This window comes from Aythya marila, assembly GCF_965140915.1.
Source record: "Aythya marila genome assembly, chromosome: Z".
Classification (NCBI taxonomy): domain Eukaryota; kingdom Metazoa; phylum Chordata; class Aves; order Anseriformes; family Anatidae; genus Aythya; species Aythya marila.
Window position 1 is genome coordinate 52,971,804 of NC_139080.1, and position 14,577 is coordinate 52,986,380.

General features: G+C 39.5%; 1 protein-coding gene across 2 annotated transcripts in view; it reads right to left on the reverse strand.

The window, feature by feature from the left end:
* Nucleotides 1–14,577, reverse strand: part of SLC44A1 (solute carrier family 44 member 1) — a 67,449-nt gene that overhangs the window by 30,542 nt on the left and 22,330 nt on the right. For both annotated transcript variants that reach the window (XM_082783365.1, XM_082783364.1), the window contains exon 4: nucleotides 8,306–8,442. In XM_082783365.1, the coding sequence (XP_082639491.1) occupies nucleotides 8,306–8,442 (137 nt within the window). The remainder of the gene's footprint in view (nucleotides 1–8,305; nucleotides 8,443–14,577) is intronic.

Genomic DNA, 14,577 nt, shown 5'->3' on the forward strand with positions numbered 1-14,577 from the left:
ACATCAAGTACATCACTGAAGAAAATTAGATTTCTTGCAAAGTGAAGGTAAACATATGAATTCTGTTTTCTGCTATTCTGCTATTACACGGAAAACATGGCATCAAATATACAGACATCAGACCAAATTATCTTCTTTACATAATAGTTTGAAGTAATTAACGTTCCTTTTGGATAAAAGGCTCTATACTGATAAGGAATTTTGTTTACTCTGGACATCATTCTGTCATTATACAAACTTTTGAATCAAATGAGTGTATAAACAATTCTGGAATTTGGAGAAGGGGCAGGCAGCAGTAGAAAGAGTCACATGTGTACCCTCACTTAGAAACACAAGGAAAAAGAATACTGCATATATATTTTTTGTTTTGCTTTGAATACAGGCCAAAAGTTAAGTAACAGAAATGACTATAAAATGAAGTCCATAGCAAGAAGAAAAGGAACTGTGTAAGTGTACTTCAATTTCTATAATGAATTTTTGATAAAGAACGATAAAAAATTTTTGGTTCCTGCTTTGTCATTTTTTCATTCAACACTATCAGTGTTTCACTACAGTTATGCAGAGGTCCCTCATAATCCAAAGGGAGAGAGCTGAACTGTGGGAAGCCATGTTTCCTTGCACCTTCTACTAGTTCCAGCAGTAGGGGAAAAGGACAGGACTCACTATGACCTGGGAAGAAGGCTGTAGACCCTGTGCAAAGAAATGTACACCTGAAGACCTTCTGTTTGTATCCCAACCCACAAAAGCAAGCGAACCAAAACTGGATGCCAGCTCCTAATCTGCACAAAGCTACTGAAGCAGAACTTGCAGACTAGGATATCCCAACAAGTCCCTGACTAGGTAGGAAACTGGAGGCACCTTGCTAAATCACCCCAGAGCCCTCCTGAGCATTCCCCTTCCTGCCATGCAAAGGAGCAGTGGATGCCTCTGGCTGCCAATATCTCCTCTCGCCTGGGAACTGCTCTTTGGATTCCTGTGGGTCTCCTGCCTTCTGCTTTCCACCTCATGTTACATACTACTTTAGACTCCCAGCCAAGCGGGAAAGTGTTTTCATGGAGCTTGTCAGACAAGGGACATTAGCCACCCTGCGTCAAAACAAATTAGCTGAAATAATGCCCATGAGATTTGTTCGTCCTTTTGTCCTACACAATCAGGCAGAGGAAGTTTTTACTGTTCAAACAAATATTTCTTTCTGCCTTGAAAACCTTCTGACTTCACTAATACTGTGTGGCAGAGCTCCACAACCAAACTGGATGCTTGCATACTGTATCACTGTACATCAAGCAGATTTTCTTAACAAGAGAGTGCCTGCGCACCAATAAATAAAAGTCTGAATTTTGTAAGGTGAGAACGGGAGGGATGGATTGCTTTCCCAAACCTTCCAGCCCATACTAGTTAGTAGTATGGGCTAGCAGAGTCTATCTTAGCATAGCCAGTCTCAGTCTTGCTGTCTTGCTGTTTGAGTTTACAAGGCCTGGAAAAGCTGAAAGACGAGCTTCAGTGATCTACCTTGCCAAGATAACTAGTTCACCAGAGACATTACTATCGTTCCTGAATTATTATCACTCTTAAAAGCATTACATTACAGCAAAGCATTAGAGGTAGAACTCAGAGAACAAACTGAAAAATCATTGAAGTAATACTTTCTTTGCTCCCCACAGCTGTCCATTTATTTCTTCTGGAGAAATCATCAGGCAAGTAACATTAAACTGTCCTGCAGGGACTGAATTTGAGATACCAACATATTGTAACCTTAAAGAAAAATACTTCTAAACTATGTGGGGCAACAGCTGCCCAGCCAGCAATGAAAACACGCAATTTACTGGTTTGACAGATTTTTATTAGTTGTTTTCACCTACTAGGTGGTATTCTGGAGACACAACAGTTTCTGATCCATGGTTTCTTTTCCACAAATAGAGTTCCTCCAGGCCTTAGAACATTTTGGGGCTGCAACTGGAACAAAGAATCTCGAAAAACAAACTTTCCTTTCAACCTTAACCCAGCCATAGGAACAATCACCACTGTTTCCTTTAAAAAATGGAAAATGGAAGCTTAAGACACTGGTTCGTATACCTGTGGGGAACTCTGCTGCAAATTTCACAGCCAAAGAGCACAAAACGTGTAGGATGCCAAGTAGTACTACCACAAAAGAAGGTATGTTACCATACATTGCAGACTTCTGCCAATAACAAAAAGCAGAAGAGCACAACATTGTAAGACCTCAGAAAAAGTCCCTATGGGGAGCAGTAACAAAACCTTCTCTCTACAAACTCCTGCCAAGTGGAAAAAGACTCCCACTATCATGAAAGGAAATAGACGATGCTGACCAGACTTCTTCACTCTTCATCTGCGAGGTCTGACAACTGTAATTATACCCTGTCAACCACCATACGAAATAATTCCATTCACAACACAAGCACTAAGAATACATAAAATTTAGGCTTGCATCAGTTTCCCATTCGCCTTTGGGTTTTTAGAATAATGAAGACACTCTAGAAGCAGACATTTCACATTTGATGCTTCATTTAGGAATGAAGTAGCATTAAGCTATGCACAAATTACCATCAGAGTCAGAAATGAGTAAGAAAACAAGAACTCCACTTCTTTGAACTAGCAGCTAATGTGGAAGCATCAGAGGACTGTGCAACATTCCTAAATATTGTAGAGAGCCCTTGTGCGAATGGTGCAGGAATACATGCAGGAGGCCAAACAAGGATGAAACTTCACCTGAACACCTCAACCTAATCTCTGGGCCCTAACAGAAACCAGACAAATGCCTTGAGACAAGCAAGAAGGCATAGGACAAACCACTTTGTGGTCCTGAGTTCTTAGATTAATGCAAAAGATGTGTTCTCAGTGGATAAAGCAAGCTTCATTCTCTAGATCTATCCACCAGTATTTTTCAGAAGTGCTGTGTGTTTTCAAGGAAGGAAAGTAAGGACTGTATTTAAAATCCTGGCTGTTCCAAAGGGGGATGTACTGTCACTTCTTTAAACGAGTGAGAATCAGAGGGTGGGAGAAAGCACAGCTTGCTTTTATAAATAAATACAGGACTGAAATTAAAAGAAGTATCCTCCAGTGCCTGCAAAAATGTTTGAAGAAAAACACAACACACACACACAAAAAAACAACAGCATGATTTAGACCCTTCAGATGTCTCCAGATTTTAAGGCCATGAAAAGAACTACTTGAATAGCTAAGCATAGTTCATGTTACAAATAACTGTATGTATAAAACCTAAAAATGCCTTTAATGTCCTAGAGTCAAAATTCATAGAGATGTATTTTCAGCTGTAATTAAAAAGCCCAGACTATCCCCTTCTCAATCAGCAGTACAGGAACTTGAAAACAAATATTAATTTACTCATTCATCCACTCATATTTTTCTCACTATTAAATAAGATCAGCTATTCTGGAATCAAATTAAAAGCGCATCTAGCCTAGTAGCCGTTGTTTATCTCCTACTGCCTCTTTAGCTCTTCACCACTTATGGCTCAGGGTTAGTACAGAATCACAGAATGGTTGAGGTTGGAAAGGACCTCTGGAGATCATCTGGTCCGACCCTCCTGCCAAGCAGGACCACCTAGAGTACGATGCACAGGATGGCATCCAGGGTTTCCCTGAGTACTTTTCTACTTTTAAAAATCCAAACATTGTAAGTCCAACTCTTTTCCTTTTGGTATTTAAAATATTGTCGTATTGCAGTAAGTTTCATACTTCACCCATAACTAATCTAAAAAATATTTGGCCACTCGGTGCCTGGTAATTTCATTTTACTCTCCAGTTACATACTACTCAAGTTTACAAGACCAAAGAATAAGGCATTTTGTTGTTGTGTTTTAACTTTCTCTAAGCTATTCCTTTTTCTCAAGACCTTACTCTTCCTGACATTCTTTTTTTTTCCAGGCAAAAAGTCTCTGGACTTTTCTTGTTACTACCAACAACAGACATAAAATTAAAGAAAGTTTAAGAAAAAAAAAAAAAAAAGTAAAAAGGTATTTGCAAAGCAAGGACCAGAAAACAGCCTTTAAGATGGCATCAGAGCAAGAGTTTTTACACACAAAATATGGTCCCTTTTTTTCTCTCTTCACAATTAATAAATATTGCACTTACGGACAACGCTATAAAACATTTCATGCTATCAATAACGCCATATTGGTGTAGATCACTGCAGGACTCTGTGTGCAGCCTATCTGTTGTGAAAACTGTTTCATTCTAACCAGGGGGTCCATTTTCAACACAATTCTGACAGGCAGCTATAGTAACAAGGTAGAGTAACCATAATGCCCCGTATTTCAAAACCAGTCATAATGTACTTTTATTCCAGACTTTAAAAAAATAAATAAATCAAAATTAATAGCAAATTCAGATTCCCAAAGACCCCAGTGGTGCTGAATCAATTTAACCATAATATGCCTATAACTAATTTGGTACAACAGGTTTCTGGAAAATAATGAACAGGGGATCAAGTTTTAACCAGCACACTTCCCCTAGAAATAAATAAATAAATAAATAAATAAATAAATAAATAAATAAATAAATAAATAAGAAAGGTTGGGATAGCAACAGGAGCAGAAGAAAAATGTCAGAGGCTGGCAGAAATGTAACCACTATTTCTAAGGCAAATACCAACAGCATGCCACAAAGGCTTACTTTGACTACTGTATTTGATGATTTCATTATCTTCAAATGAAAGAAAAATCCTTTTTGTTTTCCCTTTGGTTCCTCCCCGTAGCTCAGAGAGATGACCTTATGCTGACTTATGCAGCTTGATTTCCTTCAGTGATTACTTTTCAGGCCAGTCTCAGTAGCAGACTTACTGTGGTTTTACCTTGAGCTCTTAAGCACTCCTGGACCACAAGTAGCCTGTTCTAGCTATGGTACTCTGACAAACAAGATGCCTTACAACACATTTTAAAATAGAAATATTCTAGATTCCTAAATCTGCATCTGGTCATTTACATAACAGATAGGAACAGTGGTTCTCATAACGACTAGTCATTACACTTATTGTTGAATGAAACATGTCAGAAATTATGGCCACCTGTTTTAGTGTTTCTTTTAGATAATGACATGTCATTGGTCATTTCACACTGTCATAAATGAATTATATCTTCAAGGATATTTAAAAATGCTTTGGCAAGACCTTGGAAAGGTCATTGTAACGTTTCATGGATGTTACATTTTGAAGCATCAATCACCCTTTCTACAAAAAAGAGCTCTTAGCCACAATACTCAATATGCATTGTTTTTCAAGGGCCAAGACCAATAAAAACATTGAATCCCAAGCACTCCCCGCCTAAAGTGCTCTGCTGGGTGAGAAAATCTGAGCAGACCAGCAACAGTTTGTTCAAAATATATAAGTTTTTCAGTCTTGCAAAACCCACAGATCTACAAGCTCAATTATTAGCATGGTTGTGTGTGAGCACCATTAGAAAATGTTCCTAGTCAGCACTGCATCAGCTGCAGGAGTTGCTTCAGAACTCTCCTAAGATTTTCAACTCGCATCTTTGTACAGGCTGAAAATCTCAGTGGTCAACTGCACAGCTTTTTCCTCCCGTGTCTCCTTTCGTAAGAGGTCCCAGCCAGTTGCTAGTGTTCATGTGTCAATCACTCTGAACAGACTGAAGGCACACACTTTGTTTTCTTAACATCAGCCAAGCTTTCCAAAGGACAGAGCTCTCTTTTCTTAGAAGGGATGGTATTGCAAATGCTGGACCTGACAGTGAAGGAGCAAGTGGGATGGGGGTGAGTGAGAGGTTACTGACCTGAAATGGTGCAGCATTATTCACCACATCATCTCTTTTTCCTAAATTACAGCAGAATAGCAAGTGCTTCATTACAGATTCAGGAAACCAGAAGGCTGCTTCATCGTGAAATGTTCTTCATGCTTCAAGCAAGCATTTCCTCTGCCCTAAATACTTATTTATAATCTTGCTTACAGAAAAACACACGTTGCATTGCACAATAAGAATTCTGCCACAAACACTCTGAACCCTACCTTGTGTTAGCAGTTTTGTCACTTTTTGCATAGGCAGCCACGTTCCTCTCCCATTTTGGAAAAGACACCATGAATGCTAAATAGCTAAAGAATCATACCTGATACTGATAAAATCATGAATCAATCCAATGATGTTGCAATATGTTTTACTATATTACAACTTCTGATAAAGATGCTTAGGTAAAATGTTTTATCTGAATTTACTATATAACCTCTGAGGAACAATGGGGATTTCTTTGGGATGGAAGGATTCTTAAGCAGTGATTTATAAAAGATTCCAAGGTGTATGGACAGGTAAAGAGATTTCAGGGATGGCATCTGAGCCAGGTGAAAATGGTTAATTCTTCAAATGCATATGCAACAGCCTACGCAGAGCCTATACCCAGCACAATTGCTATTTTCAGGTTGTAGAAAAGGTTAGAGCTTTTAGAAGGGCTCAGAAGAGCAAAATTAAGAGTTGACTGCATTCTGTACCCATGCATCTTCATACATTAAGGTGTGTGTTGTTTTTTTTGGTTTTTGTTTTTTTTTTTTTTTTTTGGTTATGCACTAGAAATTGCAAGTATGGAAAACTCAGCATTGATTATCACAATAAATGAAACAACTCTCTTGCCTTCTTCAGAACTTGTCAGGTACCCTTTAAAATTCTAACTTGATAACATCACAAACACAGAAATTGCAGTTAAGCTGCGTGCAGAAATGTTCAAAGTTCTCAGGTTTGCTTATTATTTGTTTTACAGTCGACTCCTACAGTGTAGAAGTGACCTTCCAAGGTCACTTGAAACAGGCTGCCAGTTCAATTTATTAGTTTTATTTAGTTTAAACCTACTCTTGGAGCTACGAAGCGTCTCTCAGAAAAATGATTCTGTTTACTCAGTACTATAGTTTTGATTCTATTTCACTGTTCTTGGTCTATCATAGGATTGAATAATGCTTTAACTTTTACTGTACATAGAGTATGCATTCACTATGTGTGGAGCCATAGCAATTAGGGTGCTCAGTAGGTAAACTGTTCACTTGCTACTAAGTACCACTTTGTGGAACCTGCCCTGGTTTGTGAACTTACAAACAAAAATATAACCATGAAGATAAGCTTCTCAGAATTGTGTGATTCCAGTCCTGCACAGAGTACGTCTACAAGAGGAAAGCTCAATTTAGTTTTTTGCTCCTTTTCAACAAGCTCAGGATCATATAATGAAAATTAGCGCTTGACCTCACGAATGATTCCATTCTTCTCTAACAACGGACTTCACACTTCTGGCCAAGCTTCTCTCAGCTCAAACACCTGACTCTGATATTAATTAACAAAAATGTCAAAGATCTATTTTAAAACCTAAAATGCTAACATAGATAACAGTTAGAATGAAGAATCACGTGGGCAAGACACAGCATGTTTTTTAGGAAGAGTGGGTTCTGTTGTACTTTAAAAGATAGTTTATGCTGAACATATTTCAGGCACAGTTAATACAAGACTTAACCTATAAACATAGAAACAGTGTTTGTGGTAAAACAAGACATGGCTGCATTTCACTATTTCAAGTACCTGCCCATGGCAAGGGGGGTTGGAACCAGATGACCTTTAAGATCCCTCTCAAACAACACCATTCTGTGATTCTACAATTCTACAAGACTCCACTGATGTTAACTTCACATCAAAAAATAACTGACCTGTTTTATGTAAGAGAAACACATGGTTAAGGGGTTAAGAGTGAAATCATATTCCAACACCGCCTACTTTCACTGTGGACTTATCTCAGACAGCTCTGCACAAATTACACCAGGAAGCCACCACTCTTGGTCTAACCCTGCACTGTGCTGGCACAGCTGTTCGCATAACTATGGAGACAGGCAAGTAATGTTATTTATAATTCCACCAGAAAAACAGGGGCTGCACTGGAGCACTGACTGAAAGCAGGGCATTTTCTCACACCCACAGACATGCTCCAAGCACAGACAGCAGTACAGCTCTCACTGGCCCCTTATACATGAGGATATTTCAGCAGTTACTGTTGAACAAATCAGAGCGTTTCCGTAGGAGTTGAGAACACACCCAACAGTTTTGGCCCTTCTCTTTAATTCTCATCATACTTTCTGGTCCTGTTTTAAGAATGGTCTTTCAAAACTGTACAAGACACAAACAGGAACGTATCAATATTGTAAGTTTTAGCAAAGCTTTAGTTTAAAAAAATACTGCATTATTTCATCACCATTTCTTAAACTAGATTCCATTTTTAGTTCAGCTAATGTACAAGTGTTTCTTTAATACTATTAAATTTGTACATGAACAGATATGTTTTTTCCATACCATTAGTTTCTGCAAATTTCTGAACATCAGCCAAAGTCTTTAGTTCTTTCCTTGGGCAAGCTGATACACACAAAGCAAGAGATTTGATCTTCTGATGTACTATATCAATGTTGCACGGATCCAAGAAGAACACATACCTAGAGAAGAAAAATATGTGAATTACTTCTGTTTTAATCAACAATTACACTGAACAAAATTGATTTAATTTCAAACTAAAAGATTCATTCAAGAGTAATCTTCAGTCTACCTAGAAACATGGGAAACTTGCTATTATCATAATTGTGTGGGTAAAAATAATTGACATACTCAACATATGTGCCAAAAAGACTAATATTTACAGACTTTTGGATCACACAGAAGAGATATGTAACTTAACCAGATTCAAGTCCATTCAAATGGTATTGTTTACAAAAAGAGTAGCACTTCTATCATGCCTCTTCACAGATATGGGTCTTAAAATTCAGAGATAATGCTTCACTCCAGCCTTCAACATGACTTCGTACTTTCCATTTTTTTCCCAAAATACACAACAAACCCTCTAAGATTATACTTATGCTATTTAAAAAAAAAAAAAAAAAAAAAAGACAGACTGTCACTATTTTAATGAACACACACGATAAAAGCATTTCAAAACAGCTTTTTGTTTTAGATTGATTTTCCATACCACTAGCCCATACCCATACCATAAATCATGGTAGTATTTATTTTGAAATAAAAATTGTTCATCTCTTTCTAGTAGCTACGGTTCAGGTACAGTATTTTAGAGAGATTCTATTAAATAACTTTTCAAGATGGTCACTGTCATTTAAAAACCCAGTTTGTGAAGTACTTATTATAGCTTCCTAGCCATCATTTCTCCTGACTACACACATCACATTGCAAACACTGCCCTACTGTATTGTCCATTCATGGTATAATGCAGACACAGAATCTTCTGTGAAAGTTGAACGAGTGCTTCAAATTCCTGTAACTCTGCTGACACACTACACATTGAAATACTCTCTTCATATCATCTCACACCAAAATTGGAAAACAAAACAAAACTACCATGTAAAATAGCATTTCTTTTTTTGCAGTTCACACAGGGGAAATTCAACTTATAATCAGTAAAAATCCCTTCTGATCCGGGAATATTTTTTTAAACTACCATATAGTTATACATAGTTATAAGTACACTAAGTTACATAGTACACTATAAGAAGACTCTTTTACAAGCACACTATCAGAAATAAATACAACTTTCAAAGAGATTGGTGTTTTACTTGATTACTTGAACTGGAACTTTTAAGAAGGATGTGCTATGACAGAGCGTTACAAAGGAAAAGGCAATGTCCCAACACGTTTGATACTACACACTTTAGAGACAATACTTCTAAAGTGATATTTTTGATAACAGATCTCACAGGCCATGCATAAATGTCAAACTATCTTTTTTTTTTTTTTTTAAACAACTGGGACAAAGCTGGTTCAAAAATCATTGTGCAGATACCAGGAAAAGAAAAAAAAAAAAGTTTACTTCATATAAGTTGGCCACATGTGTAATGGCTAGAGTTAAGATCCTGCCTGAACACTTTCAATCTACGTGCCAATTGCTGTCTAACTTTCTCACACAGGGAAAAGAAAGGGAAGTTTCTATTGCCTAATCGCAGTGTATGATAATTATTACTACTTAGCACACTTTTTCAGTCCTTAGCTTCAAAAGACTTCTTGTCTTACCTCCTGAAACTCCATCAAAACTTTCATCTATATGAAGTGTACCGCAGTAATGCACCACTTGGATTCTTAAAACATTCCTTTTCTTTGTCCCTATTTCTGTGATTTTTTTATTTTTTATTTTTTTTACTGAATACATTCTACACACCTCAGAACTCCATAGACCATGAAAATCTAGGAAGTAAGCACACACAAAAACCTCTGCCTTATCTCCAAGGTAACTAACTGGGTGTGAGCAACAAGCCATGAATTCCACACTTTCCCTTTATTTCAAAGAAAACACCTTCTAAGTGATACTAAGACAAACAATAGTGGTTTTAACTGGACACTCCTTTTACAGCCTCCTCTTCTTGAAGGCAAGTCCCTGCAGATGTTCTTCCATTCTCTAAGGGTATGTGGAGAGAGAGCATCTGATCAAAGCAGCCATCAGCAAGAACATGTAAGAATAAAGCATGACAAATGATGAGGGAGACAGTGACAAGAACAAAACTGGTCATTGCACTAACCAGTAAGGATACGCAAAGAACACTTATTTTGCAGTGAGACTGCATTATTAAGGACCTCATCAAATTGTGATAAGGGAGGGGAAACAAACACACAGACATGAAGCTGCAGGCAAAACGGGACTTCTCAACTGATATGCAAACCTGATGGTCCAGGACGCTGCAGAAGGTCAGTGGGGCTACTCTAGCTGATGAGATATACAGGGATGGGAGGATACACAAGGGGCTAGTTGCATGTAAGCCGGGGCTGGTCATTAAAGCTTCTCTGAATGAGCCTGACCACTGCAGCCTGTCCCAGCTCCTCATTAAACCACTTGCTTTGACGTCTCTCAGCACAATCTCACTCTATGCAACGTTCAAGTCTGCTGCCAGACAACAGTTGATGGGGGACCAGCACAGATCAGTTTGGTGCCAGCAGCACCATGTGTGTGTGCTGGGGACCCAGGGGTGTTGTGTATGGGCCTGCAACAGGCTGGCTGGCTCCAGCAGCACGAGGGCAAGAGGGGACAGGGCTGTGTCTGTGTGCTGAGGCTGTGCCTATGTGCCATATGTCCTGCAGTTACCTCTGGGCATGTCTGTCCGTCTGCATCCCTCAGCCTGGGCAGAGACCTCAATTCCCTGGGCAGGAGGCCAGTCCTAGCATCCCTGAACACATATTGCTGAGAAAAGCCCAGGAAAACCAATTCTGGCATTCACAGGCTGGAGTACAGCCCACTTCTACATTCATTTCAAGTCAAAGACCAAACTATAATCTTAATGGCTGGAAGAAAGTGGAGTACTCTGTAAAATGAAGACTACAATTTTAAGTCAAGACTGACAATTGAGAAATATGATGCAACTACAGGGCCATATCCCATTTGGACAGAAGCATGCTGTGTTGGCATACCCTTAAACAGATACATATAATTCAAACACCACACAGTGCAGTTCAGAGATGGCTCTGACCAAAACAAGGCAGCTGCAAATCAAACTCCGAGCTATGAATCTGTGGCTTCAATCCACGGTTCAAGAAATCTGATGCAAGATGTTTTCGAATTCTAACAGGTAAAACAAGAATTGAAATGCCAGGCACCAGCATTACAGGGGAAAATGTTTGCTTTTTAAAGCTAAGATTTATTGAAAACAATTGATTTTATTGCAGAAAATTCCAAACCATGTCAATGCAGGTTTTGTTCATATATTGTGCTGCAATTTCTTCAAAGTCAACGATAAGAAAGTAACTTAGATCAGCAATACAAAGACTAAAGTAATTAGATTTTTAGAATATGCTTCAGCCCTAGAAATAAAAATCTGTTTGCCGTAGGAAATATGTATGTCAGATTTAGAGCCTAAAAAAGCATCTTTATGTTGTACCTTAATCTACTTTTTGGAAATGTTTGTCTCTGAAACAAGGCATGATGAAAAGTTACTTGAGGTAAAAATAACTGCATGTAATTTGTAACATATCTACACTCGTAGCTGTAATAAAAACTAGAAATTAAAATAATTCCTATACATACAGAGAAAGAAGGAAAAAATTTGTGTAACTTTTCAAAAGTCATGATATGTGAAAATAGCATCAGTATCAAGTTGTTCATTCTGAGGCAGGAAATTAAAAATGAACTTCTCCATATTTTTTCAAAATGTATCAAAAAATGCACATGTATATATATAGACTTCTTCTTGTTCTCATGTTTTGAGTTTGTATTTCAATGTAGCTTTTTTTTATTTTTTTTTTTAAGACATCTAAAAGAAAATTCCAGACTTCTAGGGAAGTAATTCAAAATATAATTTCAAAATGATCAGAAGTTAGAAACAGCATCAACAGTTTTGACTCCTGACTTGTAGTTTATTAGATAAGTGCTGTATTTTTCATAGTCACAAATAGGTAATAGGACAATCTCTTCTTCCCAAGTAAAAAGAGGAAGATAAAGCATCATAACTTCATACACTTCACCTTGATTCTGGAACCATGAACAGTTTATTTTAAGTACTGTGTCAAATTATACAAACAAGCTGTATTGGGTTTACAGGGCATAGTAGCAGGGGGCTGCAGGAGTGGCCTCTCTGAGCAGAGCCCAGCAGCTGCCCCATGTCAGAGCAGAGCCAGCTCCAGACGGCTCCAAAAGGGACCTGCTGCTGGCCAGAGCTGAGCCAGGGAGTCATGCTGGGTGGGCTTCTGGAGAGCAGATTTAAGGAAGGGGGGAAAATACTGCTGTGCAATAGCAGCTGGGAGAGAGGATTGTGAAAGTGTGAGAGAAGCAGCCCTGCAGCCCCCAGGTGAGTGCCGCAGGAGGGCAGGAGGTGCTGCAGGCACAGGGCAGCAGCAGTTCCCCTGCGGGCTGTGCAGGGAGAGGCCCCTGGTGGAGCAGGCTGTCCCCCTGCAGCCCATGGGTCCCACATGGAGCAGATCTCCACGCTGCAGCCCCCCCATGGGTGGAGGAGCCCCCGGTGGAGCAGGTGGATGTGGCCTGGAGGAGGCTGCGGCCCATGGAGAGCCCCCGCAGGAGCAGGCCCCGGGCCGGAGCTGCAGCCTGTGGAGAGGAGCCCACGCAGGAGCAGGGGGTCTGGGGGGAGCTGCCGCCCACCCGTGCTGGAGCAGTTTGCTCCTGGGGGATGGATGGATGGACCCTGTCGGACGGAGCCGTGTGGGAGCAGTGCTTGAGGAGCTGCTGCCTGTGGGCAGCGCCCGCAGGCTCAGTTGGGGAAGGACGACATCCCGTGGGAGGGACCCCACGTTGGAGCTAGGACAGAAAGTGACCATGAAGGGGTGGCGGAGATGAAGCGTCAGGGACTGACTGCAGCCCCCATGCCCTGTTCCTCTGCACCTCTTGGAGAGAGAAGGCAGATGAGGATGGATGTGAAGAAGGTGTTTCGAGTTTGCTTTTAGTTTCTCACTGTTCTATTCTGCTAGTGACGGGTAATAAATTACAATAATCTTCCTGTGCTGAGTCTGTTTTGCCCGTGATGATAACAGGTGAGTGATCTCCCTGTCCTCACCTCAACCCTTGAGCCCTTCCCATTGTATCTTCTCCCTCTTCTTCATTGAGGTGGAAGAGTGAGGGAGCAGTTGGAGTGGGATTTTGGCTGCCCAGAAGGGTAAAACCACCACATAAGCCTATCTTACCTTCAAGTACTTTCTACATACAATTTGTGTCATTGATTTTCTGTCAGCTCTCAGGGCATCTCTTTATACGCAAATGAGTACTTTACAGAACAACCATTTACTGTGATTTACAAGCATCTTATTGCTATAATGGAGAAATGAATTAAATGATCACAACCAATCTAAACAAATGACATGTAGGGCATATACAGTTTCTTTCAACCAAATTCTCTGCATGCATCATGCATGCTGCAAGCTCTATCTGAGCTTTCTTACTAGCTAAAAATCAACCCTTTTCCTGAGTCAAAGGCATTTATTAAGGCAGAAAACCACCCTAACTGTTCTTCGCAGCAGCATATGAACATCTTCTTGTACTCAGAGGAACAGCACTAACTGGATTCTGCCCAAGCAGCAAAATACTAAATGACCAAAAATAAAACTGAATATTTGGCTACTATGGACATCATTTATGGACATTTTTAACCCCATCACAACTGCCAAAACCTGAAAAAGCAAGAAGCTTATTTAAAGCAGGCAGGTTTGATAAGAAGTCATTAAACTAATGCTGGTCTATCATCCTGTGTCTTACCCTTGAGCACAGTCTATTAGAGCTGTATTTTCTTTCTAAAATAAAGAGATGCTTGATTCACTCTTTGTTGACAAGATCATGTTGCAAAAACCTCCTTCCCAACATTACGCCTCACTGGTGTCAGCATAACTGATGTACACTGATCAGATCATACTATTGTGAGGACTCTTGCTCCTTACCCTTACCATCCAGATTTTCATATCCATGCAGACCACATTTCACTTCCTCATTACAGTCTTTATGGGTTGCTGTCATTTACAAGGAATGAAATGCTGTTTTTACAGATGATTTAGCTTTTCTGCCTTGGACTCAGAAATGAAGACAGAATTACTCTGTAAGCAGAATGAAATGAGTATAACTTTATGTTTCGAAAAATCACATT